This window comes from Giraffa tippelskirchi, chromosome 10 (assembly GCF_054371585.1).
Source record: "Giraffa tippelskirchi isolate mGirTip1 chromosome 10, T2T-mGirTip1v1.2.pri, whole genome shotgun sequence".
Classification (NCBI taxonomy): Eukaryota; Metazoa; Chordata; class Mammalia; order Artiodactyla; family Giraffidae; genus Giraffa; species Giraffa tippelskirchi.
The window spans coordinates 86,578,106-86,604,429 of record NC_137284.1 but is presented as its reverse complement, the minus strand read 5'-3'; the positions used below and the strand labels follow the sequence as shown (position 1 = coordinate 86,604,429).

Genomic DNA, 26,324 nt, shown 5'->3' with positions numbered 1-26,324 from the left:
AGTAAGGGACAGATACTGATGTATGTATTGGCCAAGGGAGAGGATCTTATATTACTTTTGCTGTATACATAATTATCGCCTTTGTACTTTAAATTTAATGAAACATTTGCAAAGTAGACCAGATAATCCAGACTCTAGCAATTACTCTCCAATTAACAATTAAAAAAATAAAATGAAAACAAAACCTCTTAAATTCACAAAGGATGTACAAACGTTTGCCGCTTTAAAATTAAAGGAACTAATGATAAAATCAGTCTTTGTACTCCAGTAAGCCAATACAATTTTCTAGTACATATGGTAGTGTTAGGACCAGAAGGCATTCCTATTCTGACTGATCCAAAATTTTTTCTCTTGCTCTCTGAACAAACTGTGGTGGTTTAGAAATTACATAAGACTGGACTAAAATGCCTGAGTCCATTATCCACCACTAAATTGTCATACTATATTGAAGAAGACATCTGTTTCTCTAGGACTCACTTCTGCCTCTAAAAAAAATGGATGGGATTAGAAAACCCTAACAGCTGATAATTCAATGCATTCATTTCAACTCTGTGTTTCAACTTTCTCATTAAAGAAAAATTAAGTAGCTCCAGATGAACAAAGAAGACAAGATGATTCACGAAGTTTAGAAGAAAAGCATGATATACTTACAATGTGTTTTGATATTAAATGCACAAACATGATAGTGAGGGATTTTTCTGTCCTGCCAAGTACATTATATCAAAATGCCTTTTCAGTTCCATAAATATATATTGAGTTCCTCTCATTAAGAACTGAAAAAAAATATACGTCTTGAGAGGTACATGATAAATACTAAATTTGTTAGTCATTACGATTCTATAGTGTAAAAGTAATCACATGTATGTGTGTATGTTGGTGTATGTTTTTTTCTTTATAAGTCTCTCAAAATGAGTAAACTAACATAGCTTTCAGTTTTCATATAGTTTCCAGCTACAACACCCTGATCATTTAAGGTAAACATCTTTACATTTAGAAGAACAGCAGCAATTTTGTCTTAATTTTGAGTTTGCTATGGAAATAAAGACTTTCTAGGAGCAAAGAAAAAGTTCTTCAAGGAAAATTGCTTGTAAAAAGTAAGACAGTCTCACAAAGCTTTAGTGGTTGCAATGTACCCTTTGTAAAAGGATTATGACAGCACAGATGTTTGTACTGGCATTTTAGCTGATACCCTGTTCATCTTTAAGGAATTCCCTTATTCTCTCCATTAAGCAATAAGTAAAGTATCCTGAAAATATGAAACTTAATTTGACTACTATCAACTAAGTGCAGAGATGACAGAAACAAAAAAAGAAAAAATTAGTAAAAGCACAGGTAAAAGTGTAGTAAACAAAGGGCCAGAGCCTAGGATCCTTGTCATGATTCTACCTCTAGGTATTTGCCTTGGTGACCCTTGGGCCAGACAGCAGGTTTCTCCGTCTCAGCGTGCTCTCCCAGAAACCGGGTTAATGTTCAGTGTCCTTTCCTGATCCCTCGTTCTATGAACTGATGCTTCCTGGTGAATGAAAAAGTCAGATTGTCCTATGTTCATGGGTGTTTTTAGGCTCATTTTCTGTGAAACACTTTTCTCCCTCTTCCTCCAGGACTAAGGTAAACTGAAGCTTTACAACTGGGTACATATTCCTTCCAAGGGACTTAATTGGAAACACTGTCTGCTACAAAGTCATCTTTGTATGCATTAGCTAGGAGAGCTTCATGAGCTTCCTGCTCAGAGAGTGAAAGCCTTGGAAGGAACCTGGGAGAGCATCTATGATAACTCCATCCTTTTACACATAATGAAATTGACCCACGAGGGTTTGGTAGACTCTCTATAGTCTTAACTGCTGTAGCAGGGGAGCGATTTCTAATGCAGGGTTTTCTGATTCTGTCATTGGCATTTGCTCTATTTGTATATCGTTACTAAGAGGAACATCCATGATTCTTAACATTCTTAATGGATTTCACAAAGAATAATAAGAAACCTTCATGTGCCCTTTTATCTAAAATGTAGTAACCTAAATGTAATGAATCAAACTGTTGTAATTTCTGGAAATATGTACTAATGTGTTGCTGTAAATATATTGAGAATTAGGGAAGCCACACTGGGCAGGATTTTGAAGGGAGAAGTCAGATTTGTGTTTTCCTTAATTTAACAAATGTTAAGTGATTTCTTTCTCAAGTATCCAGCTTCTGAGGAAAAGTGAAAAAGCTTCAATACCATTAGATTTTTTTCCTTTCCTTCCTCAGTGCAATTCACAAAGGGCAAAAGAGAAGTTAATGTTTGACCTGATAAGAACTTTTTGGAAAAGTTTTGATAAAATTTTCTTAATAAACTGCATTATAAGCTTTCACAATACTGTCATAAGGTCACTTTAAAGCTTGCCAGTGGTTGGCCTTACAATGACCAGACATGTCTGCAATATCACACAATTCTCTTTGTAAAATGTTGACTAAAAGAGACTGCTATCATAAAGTGCTGAAAACATTTCTGTTGCAAGCATGTGGCAGGTTGCCAAGGTTCTCATGAACAAGATACTTGAGTTTAGTCCTTTACTGGATAATTAAAGGTTTGCAACTCCCACAAATGCCCATACTGACCACAAAGAAATAACCCAAAGTTGTTTTCTTTTTCACAGGAAGCTGTCCTTGAAGAAGGTACAATTGCTTTTAAAAATTGGGTTAAAACAGAAAGAGATGTTTATAGACAGTTCTGGATATTCGATATACAGAATCCAGAGGAAGTGGCAGTTCATAGCAGCAAAATTAAAGTTAAGCAAAGGGGTCCTTACACATACAGGTGAGTGAGTCCCCACAATAAGTGGCACTCTTCCCTTGATCATATGTATTTCTGAAAAAGCTTTCATTTGACAACTGTTGTATTGAAACATACTCCTTATTTTCTTGCCATTAATATACATTGACATATTTGTTTCTGCCTATTTAAACTCTAAAGATATAATGATGATAAGAAATACATATTTATTGTGAGTTTACCAGCATCAGTTAATTGCCATACATTTAAGAAGTTATAGGAGTTTTACTTGTGACATATATTCCAAATAGCTCTAAAATCTGCATGTTAAATAGGAAAAAATCTATCCAAAATATGTAAAATCAGAGTATGTTAAAATCCTAAAATTGAAAGTGTGGGTTATAAGAGTGTTCTCAAAGTGTGACTCCGGGACCAGTAACATCAGGATCTCCTAGGAACAAGGAAGAAATGCAAATTCTAAGGTCCAAACGTATCATATACTCTGAGTTTTGGCCCCAGTAATGGATTCTACAAATACCCTGGAGGATATCAACACATACTCAATTTTGAGAACCACAACATTAAACTGATTTTACATAACCACAAAACCTGCTAAGGATTTCTAGTCAAACTATTTTCCAGGTCTTAAGGGCATTTTTACTTATTCAGTAGTTTCATTCTTATACTTTATCCACTATTGAGACTAAATATCTTATATGCCTTAATAATTCAACATACTTCTGAACCAAATATTAGACTATTAGAACTAGGGGAAAATAATTAGCCACAACATTTCAATTATAAATTAAATAAACTGAAACCAGGGGACATGTAGTGATTTATGCAAACTTGGAAATTAGTAATTCTTACACTGTTGAGTAAATTTCTCCTATCTAAATTATAGACTATGTTTTCTCTAACTATCAAAGTAAGAAAAGGGGGGACAGAGGTGCCAAAAACACTAACTTTATCGCGATATTAGTAATATATTTATGGTGCCCATATGGGAATAGAGTTAAGTCCTGCTGTATCATTCGTTATAAAAATTTTGATTGTTCCTCAAGAATAATTACAACTAGTTATATGTCATGGTCAGGTACAAAATTTCATATTTTCAATGGTTTCTTCTAATTCATAGTTTTACTTTCTTACTTGTTTTAGATAGTTTGTAATTATGCAATTTCTTTCCTTTCTGTGCATTAACATATTTCTATATCAACAACTCACACTCAAGTATAATGAAGTAAGAAAATTATAGATACCAAGGGAATATTTCATGCAAAGATGGGCTCAATAAAGGACAGAAATGGTATGGACCTAACAGAAGCAGAGATATTAAGAAGAGGTGGCAAGAATACACAGAAGAACTGTACAAAAAAGATCTTCACGACCCAGATAATCATGATGGTGGGATCACTCACCTAGGGCCAGACGTCCTAGAATGTGAAGTCAAGTGGGTCTTAGCATCATTACGAGCAAAGCTAATTGAGGTGATGGAATTGCAGTTGAGCTATTTCAAATCCTGAAAGATGATGCTGTGAAAGTGCTGCATTCAAAATGTCAGCAAATTTGGAAAACTCAGCAGTGGCCACAGGACTGGAAAAGGTCAGTTTTCATTCCAATCCCAAAGGAAGGCAATGACAAAGAATGCTCAAACTACCGCACAGTTGCACTCACCTCACATGCTAGTAAAGTAATGCTCAAGATTCTCCAAGCCAGGCTTCAGCAATACGTGAACCGTGAACTTCCAGATGTTCAAGCTGGTTTTAGAAAAGGCAGAGGAACCAGAGATCAAATTGCTAACATCCGCTGGATCATCGAAAAAGCAAGATAGTTCCAGAAAAACATCTATTTCTGCTTTATTGACTATGCCAAAGCCTTTGACTATGTGGATCACAACAGACTATGGAAAATTCTGAAAGAGATGGAATACCAGACCACCTGACCCGCCTCTTGAGAAACCTGTATGAAGGTCAGAAGTCAACACTTAGATCTGGACATGGAACAACAGACTGGTTTCAAATAGGAAAAGGAGTACTTCAAGGCTGTATATTGTCACCCTTCTTATTTAACTTCTATGCAGAGTACATCATGAGAAATGCTGGGCTGGAGGAAGCACAAGCTGCAATCAAGATTGCCAAGAGAAATATCAATAACCTCAGATAAGCAGATGACACCACCCTTATGGCAGAAAGTGAAGAGGAACTAAAGAGCCTCTTGATGAAAGTGAAAGAGGAAAGTGAAAAAGTTGGCTTAAAGCTCAACATTCAGAAGATCATGACATCTGGTCCCATCACTTCATGGGAAATAGATGGGGAAACAGTGGAAACAGTGGCTGACTTTATTTTGGGGGGCTCCAAAATCACTGCAGATGGTGATTGCAGCCATGAAATTAAAAGACGCTTACTCCTTGGAAGGAAAGTTATGACCAACCTAGACAGCAGAGACATTACTTTGTCAACAAAGGTCCATCTAGTCAAGGCTATGGTTTTTCCAGTGGTCATGTATGGATGTGAGTTTGGGAGTATAAAGAATGCTGAGCGCTGAAGAATTGATGTTTTTGAACTGTGGTGTTGGAGAAGACTCTTGAGAGTTCCTTGGACTGCAAGGAGATCCAACCAGTCCATCCTAAAGGAGATCAGTCCTGAATATTCATTGGAAGGACTGATGTTGAACCTGAAACTCCAATACTTTGGCCACCTGATGCGAAGAGCTGGCTCATCTGAAAAGACCCTGATGCTGGGAAAGATTGAGGGCAGGAGAAGGGGAAGACAGGAGATGAGATGGTTGGATGGCATCACCAACTCAATGGACATGAGTTTGGGTAAACTCCGGTCGTTGGTGATGGACAGAGAGGCCTGGTGCGCTGCAGTTCATGGGGTCGCAAAAGAGTCAGACACGACTGAGCAACTGAACGGAACTGAACTGAAGAGTAGTTGGGAGGGAATGCCTGCTGCTATAACACCTAATGCAGGCTATGGAGTGCCGCAGTGTTACTCTGTCCTAGCAATTATCCCCATGTAGCCTAGCTCCAGGCATATGCCTATGACTATTCACAACTCTCTCAGAAATTACCTGGTTTTCATTGTTACAGAAAAAAATCTTACCTTCAAACAAAATTTTATCTTTTTCAGAGTCTTACAGGTCTTATGTCATTATCAAAAGCCTATGTGAATATCTTTTTTCAAAAAAAAATGATGTAGCTATGATGTGTGCATCTGAAAATCTAGAATTTACATATGACCTAATAAGATCCAAGCATTACATTAAAAACAGAACTGAGTGAACTGATGGCATATAAGAAAAGACAATAGTTGTTAGAATTTGAGAACTTACCACAATTTTTGTTTAATTTTTTGTTTGTTTGGAGAGGTTCTGTTTTCACTTTTAAGGATACTAACGTGGTGTTGAAAAACAAACACAATACTGACTCCTGCCTAGTCCTGCTCTGATAGGTGACAGTTATTATATATTTTATTCCTAGAGGTGTAAACCTCTCTCTCTAAGGGATAAAAGTGAAATGGGTAAGATGTGATTGATATATTTGGAGCAGCAAAGAGGTGAGGGTTGGAAAGAGAAGTTGGATTTACAACTAAAGTACACAAACAATAAATTTGTATTTATATAACAACATTTAAGGAATTTATGATCAACTGTGAGTCATCTTGTCTCATTAGGTCAATAAAACAGAGTCCTTAGTGTCTGTTTAGATGCCTTAAGTAATAGGAAAATGACTGGTTACATTTCAGGAAGACTTAATAGGTTTTTCCATCAATTAAATCCTGAATTCAGTTGAAACTGAAAGTGGAGGAAAATTGTTGTTTAGCCACTCAGTCATGTCCAACTCTATACAATCCCATGGACTGCAGCAAACCAGGCTTCCCTGTCATTCACTATCTCCCAGAGTTTGCTCAAACTCAAGTCCATTGAGTCAATGATGCCATCCCACCATCTCATCCTCTGTTGCCCCCTTCTGCTCCTGCCCTCAATCTTTCTCAGCTCAGGGGCTTTTCCAGTGAGTCAGCTGTTCATATCAGGTGGCCAAAGTATTGGAGCTTCAGCATCAGTCCTTCCAATGAGTGTTCAGGGTTGATTTACTTTAGGATTGACCGGTTTGATCTTCTTGCTGTCCAAGGGACTCTCAAGTCTTTTCCAGCACCACTGTTCGAAAGCATCAATTCTTCAGCAATCAGCCTTCTTTATGGGTCCAACTCTTACATCTGTACATGACGACAGGTAAAACCATAGCTTTGACTCGGCCGACCTTCACTGGCAAAGTAATGTGTCTGCTTTTTAATATGCTGTCTAGGTTTGTCATAGCTTTTCTTCCAAGGAGCAAGTGTCACCATCAGGGCTGCAGGCACCTTCCGCAGTGATTTTGGAGCCCAAGAAAATAGTCTGTCACTGTTTCCATTTTTTCCCCAGCTATTTCACCATGAAGTGATGGGACCAGATACCATAATCTTAGTTTTCTGAATGTTGAGTTTTAAGCCAGATTTTTTCACTCTCCTCTTTCGCCTTCATAAAGAAGCTCTTTAGTTTCTCTTTGCTTTCTGCTATTAGGGTGGTGTCATCTGCACATCTGAGATCATTGATAATTTCTTCCAGCAATCTTGCTTCCAGCTTGTGATTCATCCAACCTAGCATTTTGCATGATGTGCTGTCATATAAGTTAAATAAGTGGGGTGACAATATACAGCTTTGATGTACTCCTTTCCTAGTTTTAAACCAGTCAGTTGTTCCATGCCAGGTTTTAACTGTTGCTTCTTGACCTGCATACAGGTTTCTCAGGAGGCAAGTAAGGTGGCTTGGTATTCCCATCTTTTTAAGAATTTTCCGCAGTTAGTTGTGATCCACAGCCAAAGGCTTTAGTGTAGTCAATGAAGCAATAGTAGATGTTTTTCTGGAATTCCCTTGCTTTTTGTATGATCCAACGGATGTTGGCAATTTGATCTCTGGTTCCTCTACCTTTTCTAAATCCAGCTTGTACACCTGGAAGTTCTTGGTTTACACACTGTTGAAGCCTAGATTAAAGGATTTTGAGAATTACCTTGCTAGCATGTGAAATGAGTACAATTGTGTGGTAGTTTGAACATTCTCTGGCATTGCCCTTCTTGGGATTGGAATGGAAACCAACCTTTTCCAGTGGAGAAGGATGTCCCTCCTCAAACAGAAGCACAGGCTTATTTAGCTTTGTCTGCTAATGTGAGGTTGATGAAACTCTGGCAGGATGTGACATGGGTCAAAGAATAAAATTATCTAGTTTGAGATCTTACTTATGTCTATTCCGACCTACACCAATTCTTTGAAGACCTGGTTAATTCCTTCAGAAAATTCTCAGATCAAATATAATCTTTTTTTTTTTGAAGTTCCTCTGCTTTGGTAGGAGTACACAGAAACAAATCTTGGGCTAAAGTAGAGGAGAACTCCTCCCTTTGATTTAATTAACCAACACTTTCTAGAACCTGTATGTAGTTTAATTTTTAAACCAAAATTGAGTGATTTTGTTCTCTTTTTAAAAGTACATTTTAAACATAGACCTCAGTTTAAAGGATTTTTCTTAGTGATTGCCATCTACTGGTATACTGTTGTAATTACAACTAGGAAAACAATTTGGGTCAAAACTATTTTGCTATTATTTCAATTATTACATATATAGAAATCTTCCTGAAAATTAAAGTATTTTAACATTAAAATGTTAATAATATGTAATCTAAGTTTAAAATAAAATTTTACAAGAGGAACTAATAATTGAGTAGTAATAGACTATCTTGGCTGCTGTTTTAGATTTTTGTATTCTGTGTGTCTGCAGTACTCCAAGAATAGTGAACAATAAAGCTTTAACGAAATTATATTAGAAATAAGATATATTTCTGTATTTTTGTTAATTCACTTTTTAAAGAATATGAACTATTATTTATTCATTCTAAAATATTTACCAAGAAATTACCATTTAACAGATACTGCTTGGGTGTACAAAACACACATAATACCTGTCCTACAGGAATTTACAATTTTATTATATCTGATTGAAATCAAGTCAGGTTTTCTTTGGTTTGTTTTTGTTTTCACACTTCAGCTTCATGTTTTTTCAGTCTTTACCTTGGTCAGATAACAACAGATATCTACTATAACTTAGATGTTCAGATAGATGATAGAGCAATGAATAATGTCTACCTTATTTCATCTCACTAAATATCTTGTACTTGCAAAAGACTTTTCCCCATAAAACCACCCTTAATCTCTTTCCTAAAGGTAGATGGTACTTTGCCTAGAGTTGTTAGAGCGAGAAGCTTAGATGTAATAAGTTTAACAACACACAGGGCAGGGATTGAGGGGAAATGATCTGTAAAGGGGAAAGTATATTTCACTAGCATCTTTGATTCTCATTAAAACATTTGAAAATATGGAAAAGCCAATACAGGTGTCTGTGCACTTTGAACAGTCTTTCTATTATATGAAAACACGCTCTTACTATTCCCTTGTTTAAAACTCTCTTTCTTCTCCTCACCCTCAGGATAAAAGCTAAACAATTCGGAATAGGATGCAAGCCTTTTATGGTCCAGATCTTACCTATTTTAATCACTTTATTTCCACCACCCTCCTTACGCCTTAAACCAACCATATTGAAACAACTGAATTATTAAAATAACACATTTACCTAGCACATGCTATTTTCTATCCCATTTTACCTAACTAAGCTTCTATTTGTCACTCGGAACACTTAATGTGGAATTGTCTTCTGTCCATTATCCCCACCATGATCCCTAGCCTGAGTTTGTACCTGTTTCATGTTTTCCCACAGAATCTGTGTAAACTCCTATAAGACACATATTCCTTCTCCTCTGCTATGCACACCTAAGATTCCTCTTCTCTAATTGGCTGGAGGCTCAGTATTGGCCTATTTATCATTTTAACCTATTTGTTTAGCCTAATTTCTGACATAATCTATGTACTCAATAACCGCTGCTTAAATGAATGGCATTTGAGAATTAATGTTCATTTGGAATAACTATTTTGAATTTTAACTTCTGTTAAAATGAATGATGTTCATTTGAAACAATTGGTTTGAGTTTTAGCTACTCCTGTTTTTCAGAGTTCGTTATCTAGCCAAGGAAAATATAACCCAGGACACTGAGACCCACACGATCTCTTTCCTGCAGCCCAATGGTGCCATCTTTGAACCCTCGCTATCAGTCGGAACTGAGGATGACACCTTCACCGTTCTCAACCTGGCTGTAGTAGTGAGTAGACAAACAGAAAAATTACTGATTTTGAAATCCTCTAGAATCCAACTGTAAATAATCTCATGATTAAAACTACCATGAGATATCATTTATTTTTTTCATTTTTATCAAAGTGCTTTCTTATGCTATTATTTTGAATTACGATCATTTGGAAAGATGACAAGATCATAGAATAATCAACTGAAGACTGATTAGAAGACCACTTAGAGGGTATCATTTTAAAAAGTAGGATTTATGGGGCTTCCCTGGTGGCTCAGTGATAAAGAATCCACCTGATAATGCAGGAGACATGAGTCCTATCCCTGGTCCAGGAAGATCCTACATGCCTCAGAGCAGCTGTTGAGCATGTTCTAGAGCCGGGGAGCCGCAACTACTGAGCCCACGTGCCTCAACTGCTGAAGCCTGCACACCCGAGAGCCCATCCTCTGCGTCAAGAGAAGCCCCCGCAACGAGAAGCCCGTGCACCACAATCAGAGACTGGCCCTGCTCAAGGCAACTAGAGAAAAGCCTGCACAGCAATGAGAACTCAGCACAGCCAAAATAAATAACCAATGAAATAAATAAATAAAATTTGTCAAAAAGTAGGACTTAACTTTGAAACTCTTCTTCCTGTGGCCCACACAACCACAGAGAAATGTAATCATGAAGAGATGAAGAAATAATATACTTTTAGTCCTGGCTAGATTTGGCAGTCGTTTTAAAGATAGCTGGAAATTGTTTTATTAAGTTTAGTTCTTGTATTTATATTTATTTGTTAAGAAAGTGATACTGCAGTTGGTGTCTTCAACCATGTTTTTTGGTTTTTTTTTTTTTTTTGCAGGCTGCACCACATCTCTATCCAAATGCATTTGTTCAAGAAATACTCAATTCACTTATCAAAAAGTCCAAATCTTCTATGTTTCAAAATAGAACTTTGAAAGAACTATTGTGGGGCTATACGGATCCATTCTTGAATTTGGTTCCATATCCTATTACTACTACAGTCGGTGTGTTTTATCCTGTGAGTAACAATTATAAATCTTGATACTGTTAGACTTTAACTGGATAAACATAATCACATTGACAGTTCATAAGTTTTTTATAATTTAGTGTGTCAACTGTATTTCTGATCTCAGAGTACATACTCTAAGTTCTTAAAAGTCACTTTTAAAAGTTTAAAAAGTGAATTGAATACTCAATTCACATATCAAAAAGTCAAATTCTCATGTTTCAAAAGAGAACTTTGAAAGAACTATATATACCAGTGGGCGTATAAGGATCCATTTTTGAATTTGGTTCCATACCCTACTACTACAGTTGGTTTGTTTCATCCTGTGAGTAACAATATGAATGTCAATATTAATAGACTTTAACCAGATAAACATAATGGCACTGGCAATTCACAGTTTTATTATTTAGTGTGTTAACCCTATTTCTTAACCCTCTTAGTATATTAACCCTAATAAATATTCTCACTATTTCAAAATCTATCTCACATAGTTTTTATCTTTCCTAGCTGGGAAAATTTACTTGTCTGAATTTACCAATCAAAATTGAACTAATTTTTAACCAAGTTTCCATTCTTTGACAAATATATAAATTGTCTAAAATTAAGTTGTAGGGTGGAAAAACTTTGAACACAGTTTCGACTTTGGTTTTCTATCTATGAACAATCAAGTTCATTCTTCCTTCTCTAGACCTCCTACAAGTTTGTTTTAATGTAAATTTAAAAGTTACCTGAAATTCTACACAAAAAGAAGGCTAAATCAGCAATGTCATATGTTCATAGAGTTAGTTGATAAAAACATCTTCAAATGTCATGAAATGACATATAGGAAATTTAAGAAGTTGTGAACTTGGTGATGTACTTAGTTATAGTTTAATGTTATGAGCCATGAAAAGAACAAGTTGACTACTGCATTTTAAAATTGAATATGAATTCATTTGGCACTTTATTAGACATCAGTTATATTCTTTAATTATTTTACTTGAGATGTTTTTAGGATTGCAAAGTTATATATCAATTAAATTTAAGTATAGAAGCCTTAAAGGATAATAAATCCAGTTATTATTATTTAACTAAAATACTCAATTCTTTCCTTGGCTAATTATGTTTTTAATTTTGTGTACCTAAAGTTTAGTAACCACATATAGAGATCATAACATTGAGAAAACTTCAGGAAAGCTGTCATTGTTTTCTTAGGTTTTGTTAACTATCCGTTCACCTCAATATAATAGGACTAGTGATTAAAATGGCCTTTCTGGCTTAACTACAACAGAGTACTGGAGTTGGATCATGTCAGCTTCTGATAGTTGTTTTATTCCTTTATCTCAGCATCTAGCACTTATTTCTAGGCACCTTATATATCTTGTTTTTATAAAATATTAAAAATCAGTCATTTAAAAAATTCATCACTTATATATTTAAAATCATATAAAATAATTGTGAACAGCCAGTGTCTGAGAAATGCAAAAGTGAGTTAATTATGTACTTTATAATTTGGAAAGCATGGCTTCTTTTAGAAGTAATTTTTTCTTGTATGTGTTCCTTCAGTACAACAACACTGCAGATGGAGTTTATAAAGTTTTCAGTGGGAAAGATGACATAAGCAAAGTTGCCATAATTGACACATATAGAGGCAAAAAGTAAGTATACAGGCAAAGTAAGTGTGTGTGTGTGTGTGTGTGTGTGTGTGTGTGTGTGTCACTAGGATGCTCTAAGGCAGGCAAGAAACTTGTTTACCAACTGGTAAGGCACAGGCACCAAACTATGGAACAGAGTTGCCTGTAGCTCAGCCCTTAGCAACTCCTGGTCTACCATGCATTAACCCTTTAGTTGTGATGACTGGTCACACTGGTTCATAGCTGCTGAGTATCAGCCCCACTGGAGGTTTCACCTTTATGAACAGGTCTCTTATATACAGAAATCTAAAGGGGCTGCTTTTATCTGTGTTGCATAACCAGAGTTTTCATGCACACTTCAATTACATAACAGTAAATTAAAAGGAAGAATATCAATATGTCAACTCATCATCCAGGAGCTAGGAAAATATACTGTTATTTTTTTTTTTTTTGCTGAGCATGAACTAAAAATATTGTTCATTTCAGTGACATGACTAAACATGTCTATAGAGATGGAAGCTTAATGAATCCATGCCACAACTTTTATGACTTTCCCCTTCCAAATGTTCTTAAAATAACTTAGCTTTTTAAAAAATCCATATCAATATAAAAATGGAATTATTATTTCCTGTTCTAAAACTGACATATTGAACTTGAAAATAAAGAGCACACATCCTGTGAAGCAGTAGTAAAATGAGACATGCTCACATAGCCACAATTTCCTACTTTTCTCTAACTCCTGCCTGATTATCTGGAGTATATCTAATCTGTCATATGTCTAAAATAGGAAGAACCCCAATCAATACCAAGGGAAAAAAGACTTCTCCTCAAAGTTAAAATGAGTTATAGATCAGTGATTTCCTGACAAAGAATAATCAAAATCAAGAGATGAAATATTTTTATTAATTAAGCAAGTATTACCTCACACTGAGTTCCTATTTAAAACTTGCATAAAACAGTTAATTACTCATTCCTTTTTCTTCTACAGAGTCCTTAGTCACATTTTTTTTTAAACAGGAAAATCTAATGGAGGGAAAAAAATCACATCTAAATGCTCATTTTATGGGATATCATATCAGTGTTCATATATTGAGGACAGTGAGCATTTGTTTAATATCAATATTACAGAGAGGTTTTGAGGAGTTACTGAGTGTTCCTAATTGGAATAGGAATTTCACATGAGTTTAAGGTTAAGATAAGGTTAATTTAACTGACCATGACAAGACTGAGCATGATCTGACAGCTTATTGTGTTTCAAAAAGAAGCAACAGCTTGCCTTGACATCTTACGGTATGATATGTTAGGAGGGTGAAAAACCCATTTTCTATCATCAAAAAGTGGCTGAGACTGCAGAGAAACTATCACTACCATTGTTTGTATTGTTTCCACATATATGCATATGTATATCTCATGAAGACACCAGAGTATAAATTAATAAACTCCATTCTACTTTAATGTCAGTTCATGCAAAGTTAAAAGAGGGGAAAAGTGTACATTGATTACCTATGTTTCCAATCACTACTGATCAAACATCTGCTTCTTCGCTCCTCCACACTCCCCTCTTCTCCCTCATTCTGAGTTGGCATCAGTTACCGACTTAATATAGTCCTCCTATTCAGTCAAACACTCAATATACTATGCAATAATCCACTTCTCCCACTATAACATAGAAACTTAATCCTAAACAGTGATCTAAATTTCTGACAAATCTTTCTCAAAAAATGTTTAAAACTTGGTCTGTTCCAAGTTGTTTCTAAAAACATTTATCAGTTTTTATTTTATAATCTGGCCACTTAATGGTATCAGGCACTTCATTTACCTCAACAGGATGAAAACTTCTAACAAAACACAGACCAAATGATTTAGAATATTCCTTAAATTTAGCATTTGTCACATCTAGTCTAATCAATATTTATTACTTTAGCTTTCCTGGTGGCTCAGTCAGTAAAGAATCCACCTGCAATGTAGGAAACTCTCTGCAATGCAGGAGACCCAAGTTCAATCCCTGGATCAGGAAGATTGCCAGGAGAAGGAAATGGCAACTCACTCCAGTATTCCTGCCTGGAAAATCCCATGGACAAAAGAGCCTGGCGGGCTTCAGACTCCTGTAAGAGTCAGACACAACTTAGCAACTAAACCACCACCCTCACCACTTGAACCATAATAGACAAATTAATGTGAGATGGTGCTCTTGGAATGCGAATGTTCATTTCCTTTCTTTTTTTTTTTTTGCCCCTAAGGAATCTCTCCTATTGGGCAAGTTACTGCGACATGATTAATGGTACAGGTAAGGTTATTTGTTTTGTAATAATACCACAATGAAACCCCCTCCTTTCTCCCGCAAATCTACCATCATACCTACAATGTTCTGGATAGGTATGCTTTTATCTATCTTTGTATCCCTACAACATAATTCAGAGTCTCTATTCCTATACAGATTTAGTAACTATCTAATTTGATGGAATGTCTCATTTCATTAGCCACTAAGGATAACCACTACGGATAAACCAATATTGCATTCCTAGGGAAATGTTTGCTTTGTACAGACCAATTAACTGACTTACTTGTCACAGAAGTAAAGAAGTTAGTAGTTACTGTTCACATCTATTGTACATACTGTATAGATAATAATTTAAAACTGAAAGAATTTAACAATCAACATAATTCTAAAAGGTAAAACATATATCCAAGTGGAGTTTTCATTATGAAGAAGAATCAGTAAACTTGTAAAGGGAGCCATCTATTTTGAATAAGATGATCATAATTACAGAGAAAAGAACAGTAGCAACAAAGACAAGGTTACATATGTGTTAGCCAGTACATACCTGTACTGGATATTTTTACTAACCATGAAAAAATATGCAAAAATGAACATTCTAAACTAGAGTCGGGAAGAAAGACGGTACTACGAACTTAAAGTTAGCTCCAACTTTTTATTCTCCTTGAAGAAAAGCAAAGTACACATATGCCTATTAGTTTAAGAATTAAGGTTTAAAAAGAGGACTCAAAATGAGGTAATTAATATTTGAGGTGAGCTTTCACCTACAAATAAAAAGAAGCAGAACATAATGTATACAAAGCTGGTGAGGCAATACTTTAAAGGAAAGCAATATAATGAAGATAAAAAACATGAAAACAAACTTATGTAAAAGGAAGGGAATAAAAAGGAAACACAGGGAATGTTCATTTTTACAAAGGTCCTACTGAGTTTTGCATGTTTATTTAATTTTGTTAACACTCTTTTATTTTTTTTTTTATTTTATTTTATTTTTTTTTTGTTAACACTCTTTTAAACAACAACAATAAAATCACTGGTGAATTTGTTTTGTAGACCTTTGAGCCATGGGAAGGGGTGAAGCAATTCCTTTCCAAGTGGACAATTTATTTCCAGAAATACACGAGTCAAATTAACCCAGTAATTTCACAAGAATAAACTCTAGCCCTTAAATAAAGACTGAAATATACTGTGTTTCTCTCAAACAGCAAAGTGTTCATTGTGGATATTTAAAAACTTTGTCCAAAACTGAAAACTAGTGAAACTTTAAAAAAAGAATTGGAGATAAATTAATGACTGTCATATAAATACCTGAGCATCAACCATGAAGTTAAAAGTATCTAAGAGGAAAACAGAAGTAAAAATACTAGGAGTAGAGGTATACTGGGCACAACAAGGATTCTGATGGAATCCCTTTGAGAGAGATTGTTGGTTACACACTAGGAAGAGAGTCTAAAGAAACAGAAAAGATTCTGAAGTTGTTAGCATGATATAAATATTTACTATACCTTCTCCAATAACCTTAGTTAGTTAGTTAGTTCAGTCACTCAGTCATGTCCGACTCTTTGCGACTCCATGAATCGCAGCATGCCAGGCCTCCCTGTCCATCACCAACTCCCGGAGTCCACCCAAACCCATGTCCAACGAGTCGGTGATGCCATCCAGCCATCTGATCCTCTGTTGTCCCCTTCTCCTCCTGCCCTCAGTCATTCCCAGCATTAGGGTCTTTTCCAATGAGTCAAATCTTCACATGAGGTGGCCAAAGTATTGGAGTTTTAGCTTCAACATCAGTCCTTCCAATGAACACCCAGGACTGACCTCCTTTAGGATGGACTGGTTGGATCTTCTCCCAGTCCAAGGGACTCTCAAGAGTCTTCTCCAACACCACAGTTCAAAAGCATCAATTCCTCAGCACTCAGCTTTCTTTATAGTCCAACTCTCACATCCATACATGACTACTGGAAAAACCATAGCCTTGACTAGATGGACCTTTGTTGGCAAAGTAATGTCTCTGCGTTTAAATATGCTCTCTAGGTGGGCCACAACTTTCCTTCCAAGGAGTAAGCGTCTTTTAATTTCATGGCTGCAATCACCATCAGCAGTGATTTTGGAGCCCCAAAATTAAAGTCTGACACTGTTTGCACTGTTTCCCCATCTATTTCCCATGAAGTGATGGGACTGGATGCCATGATCTTAGTTTTCTGAATGTTGAGCTTTAAGCCAACTTTTTCACTCTCCTCTTTCACTTTCATCAAGAAGCTCTTTAGTTCTTCACTTTCTGCCATAAGGGTGGCATCATCTGCATATCTGAGGTTATTGATATTTCTCCCGGCAATCTTGATTCCAGCTTGTGTTTCTTCCAGCCCAGCGTTTCTCATGATGTACTCTGCACATAAGTTAAATAAGCAGGGTGACAATATACAGTCTTGATGTACTCCTTTTCCTATTTGGAACCAGTCTGTTGTTCCATGTCCAGTTCTAACTGTTGCTTCCTGACCTGCATACAGGTTTTTCAAGAGGCAGGTCAGATAGTCTGGTATTTCCATCTCTTTCAGAATTTTCCACAGTTTATTGTGATCCACACAGTCAAAGGCTTTGGCATAGTCAATAAAGCAGAAATAGATGTTTTTCTGGAACTCTCTTGCTTTTTCGATGATCCAGCGGATGTTGGCTATTTGATCTCTGGTTCCTCTGCCTTTTCTAAAACCAGCTTGAACATCTGGAAGTTCACGTATTGCTGAAGCCTGGCTTGGAGAATTTTGAGCATTACTTTACTAGCATGTGAGATGAGTGCGATTGTGCAGTAGTTGGAGCATTCTTTGGCATTGCCTTTCTTTGGGATTAGAATGAAAACTGACCTTTTCCAGTCCTGTGGCCACTGCTGAGTTTTCCAAATTTGCAGGCATATCGAGTGCAGCACTTTCACAGCATCATCTTTGAGGATTTGAAATAGCTCAACTCGAATTCCATCACCTCCACTAGCTTTGTCTGTAGTGATGCTTTCTAAGGCCCACTTGACTTCACTTTCCAGGATGTCTGGCTCTAGATGAGTGATCACACCATCATGATTATCTGGGTCATGAAGGTCTTTTTTGTACAGCTTTTCTGTGTATTCTTGCCACCTCTTCTTAATATCTTCTGCTTCTGTTAGGTCCATACCATTTCTGTCCTTTATCGAGCCCATGTTTGCATGAAATGTTCCCTTGGTATCTCTAATTTTCTTGAAGAGATATCTAGTCTTTCCCATTCTGTTGTTTTCCTCTATTTCTTTTGATTGATTGCTGAGGAAGGCTTTCTTTTCTCCTCTTGCTATTTTTTGGAACTCTGCATTCAGATGGGAATATCTTTCCTTTTCTCCTTTGCTTTTCGCTTCTCTTCTTGTCACAGCTATTTGTAAGGCCTCCTCAGACAGCCATTTTGCTTTTTTGCATTTCTTTTCCATAGGGATGGTCTTGGTGGTCTTGATCTCTGTCTCCTGTACAATGTCACATAGTTCATCAGGCAATCTGTCCATCAGATCTAGTCCCTTAAATCTATTTGTCATTTCCACCGTATAATCATAAGGGACTTGATTTAGGTCATATCTGAATTGACTAGTGGTTTTCTCCACTTTCTTCAACTTAAGTCTGAATTTGGCAATAAGGAGTTCATGAACTGAGCCAAAGTCAGCTCCCGGTCTTGTTGTTGCTGACTGTATAGAGATTCTCCATCTTTGGCTGCAAAGAATATAATCAATCTGATTTCGGTGTCGACCATTTGGTGATGTCCACGTGTAGAGTCTTCTCTTGTGTTGTTGGAAGAGGATGTTTGCTATGAACAGTGTGTTCCTTTGGCAAAACTCTATTAGCCTTTGCCCTGCTTCATTCTGTACTCCAAGGCCAAATTTGCCTGTTACGCCAGGTGTTTCCTGACTTCCCTCTTTTGCATTCCAGTCCCCTATAATGAAAAGCACATCTTTTTTGGGTGTTATTTCTAAAAGGTCTTGTAGGTCTTCATAGAATCATTCAAGTTCAGCTTCTCCAGTGTCAGTGGTCGGGGCATAGACTTGGATTACCATGATATTGAATGGTTTGCCTTGGAGACGTACAGAGATCATTCTGTCGTTTTTGAGATTGCATCCAAGTACTGCATTTTGGACTCTTTTGTTGACCATGATGGCTACTCCATTTCTTCTAAGGGATTCCTGCCCACAGTAGCAGATATAATGGTCATCTGAGTTAAATTCACCCATTCCAGTCCATCTTAGTTCACTGATTCCTAGAATGTCGACGTTCACTCTTGCCATCTCCTGTTTGACCACTTCCAATTTGCCTTGATTCATGGACCTAACATTCCAGGTTCCTATGCAATATTGCTCTTTACAGCATTGGACTTTGCTTCTATCACCAGTCACATCCACAGCTGGGTATTGTTTTTGCTTTGGCTCCATCCCATCATTCTTTCTGGAGTTATTTCTCCACTGATCTCCAGTAGCATATTGGGCACCTACCTACCTGGGGAGTTCATCTTTCAGTGTCCTATCTTTTTGCCTTTTCATACTGTTCATAGGGTTCTCAAGGCAAGAATACTGAAGTGGTTTGCCATGCCCTTCTCCAGTGGACCACATTCTGTCAGACCTCTCCACCATGACCCGTCCATCTTGGGTGGCCCCACACGGCATGGCTTAGTTTTACTGAGATAGACAAGGCTGTGGTCTGCTAAATGGATACAAATGCAAGACTTGTATATATGCTGTCTACAGGAGATCCACTTCTTATATAAGTACACATACACAATGAAAGTCAGAGGATGGAAAAAGGTATTCCATGCAAATGGAAGTCAGAAGAAAGCTGGAGTAGCAACATTCATCAGACAAAATAGACTTTAAATAAAGACTTTTACAAGAGACAGAGAAGGACAGTATATAATGATCAAGGGATCAATCCAAGAGGAAGATGTAATAGCTGCAAATGTACATGCACCCAAAATAGGAGGATCCCAATATATAAGTCAAATACTAACAGCCATAAAAAGAGAAATCAACAGTAACACAATAATACTGGGGGACTTTAACATCCCACTTTCATCAATGGACAGATCATCCAGATAGAAGACCAAAGGAAACATAGGCCTTAAAAGACAGACCAGATGGACTTAATTTATAGTGGACTCCATCCAAGAGCAGTAGAATATACATTCCTTTCAAGTTCACATGGAACATTCTCCAGGATTGATCACGGGCTGGGCCACAAAGTGAGCCTTGGTACCAGTTTAGGAAAACTGAAATCATGAAAAAACACAAACGGGTTGAGGGTAAACAACATGTTATTAAGAATCCAATAGATCACTGAATAAATCAAAGAATAGTAATAAAAAGAAACACTTAGAGACAAATAAAAATAAAAGCATGATGAGCCAAAACCTATGGGAAGAAGCAAAAGCAGTTGTAAGAATGAAGTTTATAGCAATACAATCTTATCTCAGGAAGCCAGAAAATTTTCAAATAAACAACCTAACCTTACACATAAAGCAATAGAAAAAGAAGAACAAACAACACCCAAAGTTAGTAGAAGAAAACAAATCATAAAAATCAGAGCAGAATCAAAAAGAAAAAAAATAGAAAAGATCAATAAAATTAAAAGCTTATTCTTTAAAAAGAATCAAAATGGATAAACCTTTAGCCAAACTCATCAAGGAAAAAAAAGGGAGAGAGTTCAAATCAATAAAATTAGGAATGAAGAAGAACAGAAGTTACAACAAACACCACAGAAATACAAAGGATCATAAAAGACAACTACAAGCAACTGTATGTCAATGAAATGGCAAACCTGGAAGAAACGTACAAATTCTTAGAAAGGTATACTCTCCCATGAATAAACTAAGAAGAACTAGAAAATATGAACATACCAATCACAAGTAATGAAATTGAAACTGCGTTTTAAAAACTTCTAACAAAAAAAGTCCAGGACTAGATGGCTTCACAGGTGAATTCTACTGAAAACTTACAGAAGGGTTAAACCTATCCTTCTGAGACTACTCAAAAATTTGCAGAAGAAGGAATATTCTCAAAGTCATTCTATGAGGATACCATCACCCTGATACCAAAACCAGACAAAGATACTACAAAAAAGGAAACCATGGATCAATATCACTGATGAATACATATGTGAAAAATTTCAACAAACTACTAGCAAACCAAATCAAACAATATATTAAAAAGGATCACACAAAGTTGGATTTATACAAGGATACAAGGATTTTGCAATATCTGAACATCAATCTGTGTGATATATGACATCAAAGAATATTAAAGAATAAAATTATATGACCATCTCAATAGATGGTAGAAAAAGCTTTTGACAAAATTCAATATCCATTAAGATTAAAAAACTCTAGAAAGTGGGTACAGAGGGGGCCTATCTGAACATAATAAAGGCCGCATATGATAAAAATATAGTTAACATCATATTCAACAGTTAAAAGATAAAAGCATTTCCTCTAAGACCAGGAACAAGAAAAGATGTTGACTCTCACCACTATTACTCAACATAGTTTTGGAAGTACTAGTCATGGCAATAAGAGAAGAAAAAGAAATAAAAGGAATCCACTTTGGAAAAGAAATAAAACTGTTATTGCTTGCAGATGACATGATACTATACATAAAGAATCCTAAAGACGCTATCAGAAAACCACTGAATTCATTGAAGAGCTCTAATATAGTTGCTGGAGGAGGAAATGGCAACCCACTCCACTATTCTTGCCAGGAGAATCCCATGGACAGAGGAGCCTGGTGGTCTACAGTCCACGGGGTCACAAAGAGTCAGACACAACTGAGCGTCTGAGCACAGTAAAGTTGCAGGATAACTAAATATGTAATTATTATTATTACAAAATTATTACACAGAAATCTATTCCATTTCTGTACACGAACAATGAAGATCAGAAAGACAAGTTAAAGAAATAATCCCATTTGCCATTGTATCAAAAATAATAAAACACCTAGAAATAAACTTGCCTAAGGAAACAAAAGACCTATACTCTGAAACTATATGATGAAGAAAGAAATCAAAGATGACACAAACAGATGGAAAGACACATCACGTTATTGTATTCAAAGATCAACACTATTAAAATGAATATATTACCCAACACAATCTAAAGACTCAATGAAATCCCTATCAAATTACCAATGGCATTTTTCACGGAACTAGAACAAAAAATTTTAAATGTGTATGGAGACATGAAAGGCCTTGAATAGCCAAAGCAATCTTGAGAAAGAAAACAAAGTTGGAGGAATCAGGGCTCCCTGACTTCAGACTGTACTACAAAATTACAGTCACCAAAACAGTATGGTAGTGTCACCAAAACAGAAATGTAGATCACTGGAACAGGGTAGAAAGCCCCAAAACAGCTCACACACATATGGCCAATTAATGTACAGCAAAGTAGATAAGGCTGTACAATGGAGAAAAGACAGTCTCTTCAAAAAGCAGTGCTGAGAAAATGGGACAAGTACATGTTAAAAAATGAAACTGAACATTCTTTAACACCATACACAAATAAACTCAAAATGGATTAAAGAACTAAATTAAATTAAATAACTAAAGACTGAATACTATAAAACTCTTAGAGGAATACATAGGCAGAACACTCTCTAACATAAATCACTGCAGTATCTTTTCTGAGCCTCTTAGAGAAATAGAAATAATAAATATAAACAAATAGGACATAATTGAACTCAAAACCTTTTGCACAGCAAAGTAAGCCATAAACAAAATTAAAAGACAACTCACAATGGGAGAAAATATTTTTCAAACAATGCAAGCAATGAGGGATTAATTTCCCAAGTTTTCAACAGCTCATGCTCTCTCTATATACATATAAAAAAAAAATAAAAAAATGGGCAAAAGACCTAAGTTGACACTTCTCCAAAGAAGACATACAAATGGCCAAGAAGTACATAAAAATATACTCAAAATCACTATTTACTAGAGAAATGCAAATCAAAACTGCAATGAGGTATCACCTCACAATGGTCAGACTCCATCACCCCAAAATCCACTAACAATAAATGCTGGAGAGGATGTGGAGAAAAGGAAATCTTCCTATACTGTTGGTAGGAATTTAAATTGGTAACAGTCACAATGGAGAAGAGTATGGGGGTTTCTTAAGAAACTAAAAAGAGAGCTACCATATGATCTAGCAATCCCACTCCTGGGCATGTATCTGGATAAAAATGTAGTTCAAAAGGTTACATGCACCCCAGAATTCACTGCAGTGCTGCTTACCATAGCCAAAACATGGAAGCAACCTAAATGTCCATCAACAGATGAACAGATAAAGAAAATGTGGTACATATATGAAACAGAATATTACTCAGCTATTAAAAATGATGAAATAATGCCATTTGCAGCAATATGAATGGACCTGGAGATTATCATACTAAGTGAAGTAAATCAGACAGAGAAAGACATGTATCATGTGATATTGCTTTTATGCAGAATCTTAAAAAAGTGATACAAATGAACTGATGAAACAGACTCACAGACAGACTATGAACTACGGTGACTGGGGGAAAAACTTGCAGGGGGAGATAGATTTGAAATTTGGGATTGACATATATACACTATTAATGCTTAAAACAGATAACCCACGAAGACTTACTGTATAGCACAAAGAACGCTACTCAATATTCTTTTTTAACCTAGATGGGAAAAGAAAAAGGATACATGTGTATGTATACCTGAGTCATTTTGCTATACTCCTGAAACTAACAAAACATGGTTAATCAACTGATCCAACATAAAATTTAATAAAAGAGAAAGGATGAGAAAAATAAATTTCTGTTTAAAAAATTACATGTACAATTGTTACAGTTCATATTATATTTCTATCAAGCATGTTGGAATCAAGATTTCTTGATTTAAGACACAAACTGCATCTAATCCCTTGCCACTGGCTCAACTTTTAAACAGATGCAGCTTCATTTCCACCTTTTATTGAGAAGACCCAGGTATTGCAATTCTTCTCCTCGGACATTTGCAGGTAAGACAAAGACATCGATGTATTTCTCTAAGTCAGTATTATTTCCCCAAGTGACGAAAGATAAATCAAGAAGACCACACTCAATAATAGTATATTAGAAAGATAAAATAAATTTAAGGAAGTTTTTTGACGTATTAAGAATAAATACAATATAGAATTCACAGTGTGTTTATTACGTTTCTGAAAACTGAAAGATGTAGGATATTTTGCATAATGCAAATCATTTTCTTTGTCGTTTCTAAGCAAGAGCTATTTGTTCCTCTCTTTTACTGAAGTAGTACTATGCTTAATAACAGTCAAGTCAAGAAAGACATGCCCAATCTTTCTTAAAATGTCTATTTTAAGATGATACTGAATGATGATATTCCAGGCACAGATCTATGTTAATGTGCTCAACTGACACTACAGCATCCATTCAAATTGGCAGGGCACAGTACCTATCATACAAGCATCAGCACTCACACTGGGTACTGGGTATGGTTGAATCCTTTAGTTTCTAAATTCTGTGTGGTGTGAGAAAGCTTTGAAGATCTCTGAAACTTTTATCTGTAAAATTGAAGAGAGCAGAATTTCTTCAAATAAGGTCATCTGGGTATCAAAAAAAAAAATAAGTATATAGTGGCATCCAGTACATTGCTGAGGTTTTGGTGGATAGCTGTAAATGACGGGAGTGTAGAAGGCAGATATTAAACACCAGCATGCACACACTCAAGCAGAATTTCTCTCCATAATTAAGTTTTGGAAGATTGAAACTTTATTTTTATCTCATTTAAACTGGGCACAAATTAAGGATTTGAGAGAGTCATAGATAATTAATCCACAGAAGAAATGAACTAGGAGAAATGTCTGCTGTATAAATACTCTATGTGGTTAGTCGCTCAGTCATGTCCAACTCTTTGCAACTCTGTGGACTGTAGCTCTGTAGCCCACCAGGCTCCACTATCTGTGCGATTCTCCAGGCAACAAAACTAGAGTGGGTTGCCATTCCCCACTCAAGCGATAAATACTCTATTGCAGTTCACAAACAAAAATTAATCTCAGAAGCTTTTGAAAACAAAGGTAAGAATAGCTCATATCCAAGTATTGAGTTCTGGTATACCTTAAAATCTCTCAAGATTTTTTTTTCCTAAGAATTAAGCAGGAATTCTAAAAAGATTATATAATTTTCCTAAGTTAAAGCAATAATATAAATTTAAAAATAGGAGAAAATGGATCTCCAGAACAAAGTTCAGGTTCCTATAATGAAGCTCTTTTGTATCTGTGTTCAGGTCTATCTATGCTGTGTTCGCAGCTGAAATGAATCTGAAAGGAATCCCTGTGTATAGATTTATTCTTCCATCCTTGGCTTTTGCATCTCCACTTCAAAATCCAGACAACCACTGTTTTTGCACAGAAAAAATTATCTCAAAAAATTGTACCTTATATGGTGTGCTAGACATTGGCAAATGCAAAGATGGTGAGTTTACAGGTTCTCAATGTCACAATCCATGGCATAATTTGTATTATTCTTTAAAATGTAAACTTCATCCAGGATTCCTTTCTGCAGAAATTTAAAGTGGGAAAGCAACAATGGCAGAAGGTGGTAGGCTGTTTTTGTTCTGATTTTCACTGTTGCAAAAGCTAGTTGTTATTAGGTAAAACCACCCTGATATTTTTCTGTGCTACTTTGGAAAATAAATCTTAAGGTCTTTTGCTCATTTTTTAACTGATTATTTTTTTGAGTTGTGTGAATTCCTTGTATATTTTGGATGTTACTTACTTATGGGATACAAGTGCTGAAAATATTTTTCCCCATCCCATAGGTAGCCTTTTCATTTTTGATGGTGTCCTCTGCTGTGCAGAATCTCTGTGCTCTTTTTAGATTTAGTATAAAATTAAAATAGTTACCAGAATACTTTAAACATCCCAACTTATCTAACATTTTTCTAACTTTTCTACCCTAGAAAATGGTAAATAAAAATAAGTGTATTTCAGCATGGCTCCAAAACAAGAATTGACTCAAAATTTGGAGTTTATCATATTTTGCTCATCTACTTCATATTGGAGTAGGTGTGAATAAAGAAAGAAGAATCTCTTTAAAAAATCTTTAAGTCCATAGACACATTACTACCTGAAACATGAAGGTATATGGTTGTAACTTTGCACTCAGCAGGTAAGCTTTGCTGTCGTTGCTTAGTTGCTAAGTCGTGTCTGACTCTTTTTGACCTCATGGACTGTAGCCCGCCAGACTCCTCTTTTCATGGAATTCCCCAGTCAAGAAAATGGAGTGGGTTGCCATTTCCTTCTCCAGGGGATCTTCCTGACCCAGCAATCAAACTTGCATCTTCTGTATTGGCGGGCAGATTCTTTACCACTGAGCTACCAGGGAAGGCCAGCTAAGCCTTACTTATAGGAAATAAACACCTAAGGGATGACTGGCTACATTTTT

At 36.0% G+C, this 26,324-nt stretch overlaps 1 protein-coding gene and 1 long non-coding RNA gene across 9 annotated transcripts in view; one reads left to right on the top strand and one right to left on the bottom strand.

Annotated features, from left to right (window-relative positions):
• LOC145524096 (uncharacterized) overlaps positions 1-26,324 on the bottom strand; it is a 119,129-nt gene that overhangs the window by 35,109 nt on the left and 57,696 nt on the right. The window lies entirely within an intron of this gene.
• Positions 1-26,324, top strand: part of LOC145524094 (platelet glycoprotein 4-like) — a 66,892-nt gene that overhangs the window by 28,830 nt on the left and 11,738 nt on the right. For all 8 annotated transcript variants that reach the window (XM_081535651.1, XM_081535648.1, XM_081535646.1 and 5 more), the window contains 7 exons: positions 2,634-2,794; positions 9,846-9,993; positions 10,817-10,996; positions 12,530-12,621; positions 14,838-14,884; positions 23,827-23,896; positions 25,165-25,352. In XM_081535651.1, coding sequence (XP_081391777.1) covers positions 2,634-2,794; positions 9,846-9,993; positions 10,817-10,996; positions 12,530-12,621; positions 14,838-14,884; positions 23,827-23,896; positions 25,165-25,352 — 886 coding nt within the window. The remainder of the gene's footprint in view (positions 1-2,633; positions 2,795-9,845; positions 9,994-10,816; positions 10,997-12,529; positions 12,622-14,837; positions 14,885-23,826; positions 23,897-25,164; positions 25,353-26,324) is intronic.